This window comes from Papio anubis, chromosome 13, assembly GCF_008728515.1.
Source record: "Papio anubis isolate 15944 chromosome 13, Panubis1.0, whole genome shotgun sequence".
NCBI lineage: Eukaryota > Metazoa > Chordata > Mammalia > Primates > Cercopithecidae > Papio > Papio anubis.
This window is the reverse complement of record NC_044988.1, coordinates 78,361,031-78,367,030: the sequence shown is the minus strand read 5'-3', so window position 1 is coordinate 78,367,030 and position 6,000 is coordinate 78,361,031. Positions and strand designations below refer to the sequence as shown.

Sequence of the window (6,000 nt, the reverse complement as noted above, 5' to 3'; positions counted from 1 at the left end):
AGAAGGGAAACAAAAATTATGTTGAAATTAATAGGAATACTTATTGAAACAGGAAAGGGATAACTTGCAGGGTTTGAAGCAATCACATGTTGAGAACTCAGTCAAGGCTTTCTTAATTTTTTTAAAAAATCATAATGTTAATTGGGATATTTTATGGGTAGTGGGCTTGGATCCCAGCACTTTTCCAATAGGAGAACAGAAGCACCTTGTACCGCCCCAGAGTTTCCTTCCCCCACCCACAATAACCCTAAAGCAAAAGGTAGTATTATTATTATCGCCTTGTGACGAGGAAAACTTGAGATTGGGGGCTTAACTGACTTGACATCAAGTCTCAAAAAGAAACAGTGGCAGTTTGAGACTTTGATCTACGACTCTTTAAGGGTTTAGATTGCTTCCACAGCGAAACCTGCACAAACAGTTGTTAACAGCTGCTGCAAATTACAGGCTTCTGAGGAACATTTAAAAAATGCCAAGAGTTCTTTCCTCAGGCCAAATACTATGGCAGATAAAAGTATTGCCTTTGGAGCCGGAATCCCTGCGTTTGAATCTTGCCTGTGCCACTTGGTAGCTGTGTAACTCTGGCTACGTACTTAACGACTCTGTCTCAGTTTTTCTGTTTGTAAAATGAGGATAATTACACCTTCTTTGTAGGGTTCTTCCAAAAATTAAATGAGTTAATAGGAGTGAGCCACTTAGAATATGGCCTATTATATGGTAATCTCTATTTAAAGTCCTGTCAGATACACCAAAGTAAACACTTTAAAAGTTTCTGTTAAATAAATCACTAAAATAGAATCGGGGCATTGGTTCTTTAAAAGTACTCCCTCACGGTATTCTAGTATGCAGATTGGGTTTTAATATCTGAATGTGGCGCCTTTTGGGATCTCGCCTCGCGAGAAATTGACATTAACGAATGAGTGAAAGCAGCTTTTTTCCCCGCCCCCCCCCGCCCCCTCCAGGAAGATGTAGACCCTACAAACTTGTTATCAGGACCGTGCGGAGACCAAGGGGGCGGACGCGTTCTCCCCATTCCCCTTTGGGAGTTGTAGTTTCCTTTAAGCGCTTGGTGGTCCTAAAAACCAGTGTGGAACTACAACTCCCACAATCCCGCGCGCCTCCCGCCCTGCCTCCCGCCCGCGATTCTCGCCCGGCTCCCATTACCGCCCCTCGGGGGCGGCTGTGGCGGAGGGATGATGGCCGACGGCGGCGGCTCTACGGCGGCGCCCAGCCCGCGGGGCTCTCCCGGGCCGGCGCCACGGGTTCCGCGCGCAGTCGGACCGACTGGCGGTGGTGGGGAGACCCCGCGGACTGCGGCGCTGGCGCTGCGCTTCGACAAGCCCATCAAGCAGGCCTTCTACAACACCGGGGCCGTGCTGTTCGTGTGCCTGTGCTGCGGCGCCGCGGTGCTGGTGTACTTCATCCTGGAGGCCTTCCTGCGGCCGTTGCTCTGGGCCGTGCTGTGCGGCACTTTCCTGCACCCCTTCAAGAGCTCGCTGACGCGCCTGGGCCGCCACTGGCTGCAGCGCCTGCACCGTGCGCACACGCCCATCGTCCTGGCCGCGCTGCTGCTGCCACTCTGCTTCATCGACTACGGCGTCGAGGCCCTGGGCGAGCAGGCGTTGCGTCGCCGCCGCCTGCTCCTGCTGCTCGGCGCCGGCGGCCCGCTTCTGTACGGCCTCTACTGCCTCGGCAGCTACCTGGGCGTGCAGGTGCTGCTGTTGCACGCTGCCGCGCTCATCTGCCGCGGGCTTGACTACTTCAGCAGCCTGTGGGTGAGTGAGCGGCAGTCCGCCTCCGCCCCCCGCCCGTGGTCCCAGCGCACTGGGATGCAATCCTGCAGTTCCTCTCCGTGCAGGGGCGACGAGGGGCCACACTTGTGCTGCAGTGACTGTCCGTCTCCGCTTTCCTTCTCACACCTCAGGAATTTGGCGCACATTCTTCCAAAAAGAGGGCGGGCATAATTTGAAATTGCCTCCCTGCTTCCCGCTTTGCCTGAATCCTAGCAGGCCCTTTTAGGGAGATAGTGCCCTGGATTGAGAATCGCTATTCCGCTTTGCAGAGAGAGGCCTCAGAGCGTGGCAGTGGGTCTTGGTTTTACTTCTGGTTGGAGAGGGCGGGAGTGCTTCGGCCACCCTCAGTTCTGCGCATCTGAAAGGGACCTTCAGAGATTCTAGGCCAACTTGCCATCCTGCAGATAGGAAAGGTGACCTCTTACCAGGCTAGGGCTACTTAGGGGCAAAGAGGGGTCTGAGTGTCTTAGATTTCTCACAAGTCGTAAAACAAAGCTTGCTTAACTGGCTGGTGCTGCCTCTCGCTCGGTTCAGGTGATTTCTGTATAATTTGTGCAAGGCACTGGGTGCTGAGCCGCCTGTGCCTCTTCCTCTCCACGATTTACTTTTTGGTAACTACTTTTGTTGTGCACGGACTGGTGTACCAGAGCACACCTCCTTCCGCTTGGAGTAAAGCAGCCGACCGCGTGAAGGAGAGAGACGTAGATTTGTGATGCTTGGATTACCCGGAGCTTACTCTTAGAAAATCAGGGAGCTTTCGAATTGGAAGGGATTTCAAAGATAATCTAGTGACACAATTCCTAACTCAGACTATATTGTGGACTAGTTAGTTATTCACATCTTTAACTGGTGACTGTTCAAAACAAGTGGAGATTTAGTGCGTAAGAATGCCAATTGATTCATAAACAGTATCGTTTACAAATTTTGATTCACTACTTTTGTCAGTGAAATAAAGTTCAGTGTACCTTGACATCATTAAGTTGCAAAATAGTAATTCCCCTTATCTGTCCAGCAGTGTTGTGGCTTGCCTGAGGTTATTGGCAGAGTGGTGAATTACCCCAAACACCCTTCTTCTCTTGTTCCCTCAATACCACCTCTTGGTTCGTGTGTAAAGTTGATCGAGCATATGTTAGGTACTGGGCTTTGTGAGGGATTTAAAAAAGGACTAAGATACGGGTCCCGTCTTCAAGGTATATGAGCATATTCTAATGGAGATGACAGACATACAGATAAATGCTCATGACTCACCAGTTATGGGCCACAGGCCCAGAGAATGTGATTGGTCCAAAGTCACATTTTGTGGTTCACTTTTACGGAGTGAATCTGTGGTTCACTTTTATGGAGGCCCAGTTCAGTGCTTTTTATCGTTTATCTTGCAGTTTCACAATTCAACTAAGTGGATCGAATACTGCTTATCTAGAAGGCAGAACACTGTGTGCTAAGAAAAATACACTTGGTTATTTTCCTCAAGAAATTCAGTTTTGTAAAAGACACATAGATTCTGCGAACATTTTTGACTGTTGATACTGCTCAAGGAGCATATCCATCAAACTGTAGGGAATTAGAAAAGAAAGGCCTGCCATATGTAAATAGTATATTTTCATACTAGAGTAAGAAATTGAATACGTGAGTAATTTGGCATGATTATGAGGCATTTCTAGCAGTCTGTCTCAGATACTCAATGGAAAGAGTTGAGCACTTCTAAAGAAACATCCACAGCTCGGAGTATACCTTTGAGTATCTTTTTACTGAAGATAAACCTTCATCTTTGTATTTCATTTGTATGGGTTGTGGATGAGTGGAAGAGAAGTAGGGGCCAACATTGATTAGACCTGGGAGTAGGAGAAGGAAGGTCCAACCAACTAATGATTTTTTAAAAGCTTGAAATTGGCCGGATGCAGTGGCTCATGCCTGTAATCCCAGCACTTTGGGAGGCCAAGGCGGGTGGATAACCTGAGGTCAGGAGTTCAAGACCAGCCTGGCCAACATGGTGAAACCCCATCTCATCAAAAATACAAAAAAAAAAAAAAAAAAAATTAGCTGGGTGTCGTGGTGGGCGCCTGTAATCCCAACTATTTGGGAGGCTGAGGCAGAAGAATCACTTGAACCTGGGAGGCAGAGGTTGGAGTGAGCTGAGATTACACCAGTGCACTCCATCCTGGGGGATGAGCGAAACTCCATCCCCCCCCCCCCCCAACAACCCTTGAAATTCAGCTGTTTGGCTCAAGTGTTGGGAGTAAGGAAAAGAGAGGGTTAAAAAAAAAAACCGAACAAACTCAACATAATAAGAGTATGAGTTTAGAAGTGAGTAGGGAGTGGTAGAAGGGCTAAATTTGAAAGAGAAGCTTCAGGTTGATAGAGTTTCAGAGAAACAAGGCATGGAGTTGCATTTTGCTCAAGCAGTGTTTAAGGGTGGATAGTTGGTTGGGGTGAAGTATACCTGGGAAGACAAGGAGTCCTTGCTCTCATCCAAAAGTGCTGATTAAGGCCAAGTGGGGTTGTCCACGCCTGTAGTCCCAGCACTGTAGGAGGCCCACACAGGTGAATCACTTGAGGCCAGGAGTTCGAGAAGATCAGCCTGGCCAACATGTTGAAACCCAGTCTCTACTAAAAATACAAAAAGTCAGCCAGGCATGGTGGCTCACGCCTGTGGTCCCAGCTACTCGGGAGGCTGAGGCACGAGAACTGAGGCACTTGAACCCAAGAGGTGGAGGTTGCAGTGAGACGAGATTGTGCCACTACACTCCAGCCTGGGCAACAGAGCAAGATCCTGTCTCAAAAAAAAAAAAAAAAAGTGTTGATTAAAGGCCAGGCACAGTGGCTTAATGCCTGTAATCCCAGCACTTTGGGAGGCCAGTTGCTTGAGCCCAGGAGTGTGAGACCAGCCTGGGCAACATAGTGAGATCCCCCCACCCCCGATCTTTTAAAATAAAAAAGAAAGTGCTGATTAAGGCCTGACATGAAGTGAAAGTAGGTTATGTGACTGGGCAGGAGGCCCATTCTGGAACTTTTCCATCCCACAGTTCACAGTGGTTTGGCTTTATGAGCCCAAGCAGGGCTGCCTGGTATAGAACATGGTCTTTATGCTTTCTAGGCTACTTTAACTATGGGCCTGCTGCTGAAGAGCAGTATAGATGAGGGAGGCAGAGAGAAAAGTTAACTTTAAGTGAATCCCTGTTTTGATGAACTGACAGTTCATCCATTTAAGATCCAACTTTTAAGCATCTGCCATGTCCCAGGCACTAGATTAGGTTCTTTTACATGGGTGTTACTTCATTCTCACAATGTCCTGTGAGGTAGGAGGGAGGGATTTCATATGTGAGAAAACTAATTCAGAGATTGATCTGTTTATGCTGTCAGTAAATGGCGTTCAATAGACCTAGCAGCAGTTGAAGTCCTGCTGTTATCAAAACTGTTTGTAGTAACCTTCAGTAAAGATTTTTAAAAAGTTTTCCCTAATTCATTGTGTTTAATTATTTTTAATATAAATGGATTCTAGGCCGGGTGCGGTGGCTCGCACCTGTAATCCCAGCACTTTGGGAAGCCAAGGCAGGTGAATCACCTGAAGTCAGGAGTTTGAGACCAGCCTGGCCAACATGGTGAAACCCCGTCTCTACTAAAAATACAAAAACTAGTGATTCTAGTTACTAGGAAAAAACAGAATATCAGCATTCTACTCATCTAGAAACCTTATTCATCTCTCTTCTTTATTCTCTTTTATTTTTATACCTGTGCAGTTTTCCAGATCCCATCAGTTTTCCTTTTTAGTGTTCTTGGGACCTATGTTTTTCTTTTTTCTTTTTTTCGTTTTGTATATTGAGACAGAGTTTTTGCTCTTGTTGCCCAGGCTGGAGTGCAATGGTGGGATCTCGGCTCACTGCAACCTCCACCTCCCAGATTCAAGCAATTCTCTTGCTTCAGCCTCCCAAGTTGCTGGGATTACAGGCACCCACCACCATGCCTGGCTAATTTTTGTATTATTTTTAATAGAGACGGGGTTTCACCATGTTGGCCAGGCTGGTCTTGAACTCTAGACCTCAGGTGATCCACCCGCCTTGGCCTCCCAAAGTGCTGGAATTACAGGCATGAGCCACCGCGCCTGGCCTGGACTTACGTTTTTCTTTGTCACTAGTTTATCCTTCCAGTTCAGTTCCTCTTCATGCCATTTGTCGATTTCTTCAGTCTCCTAGAACTCCATGCTGCTTACAAT

General features: G+C 47.6%; 1 protein-coding gene across 4 annotated transcripts in view; it reads left to right on the top strand.

Moving 5' to 3' along the window:
• The first annotated feature begins 1,161 nt into the window (after positions 1 to 1,161).
• The window catches only part of TMEM245 (transmembrane protein 245), a 101,787-nt gene continuing 96,948 nt past the window's right edge, over positions 1,162 to 6,000 (top strand). For all 4 annotated transcript variants that reach the window (XM_017949661.1, XM_017949660.1, XM_021927290.1 and 1 more), the window contains exon 1: positions 1,162 to 1,772. In XM_017949661.1, the coding sequence (XP_017805150.1) occupies positions 1,191 to 1,772 (582 nt within the window). In that variant the 5' untranslated portion in view covers positions 1,162 to 1,190. The remainder of the gene's footprint in view (positions 1,773 to 6,000) is intronic.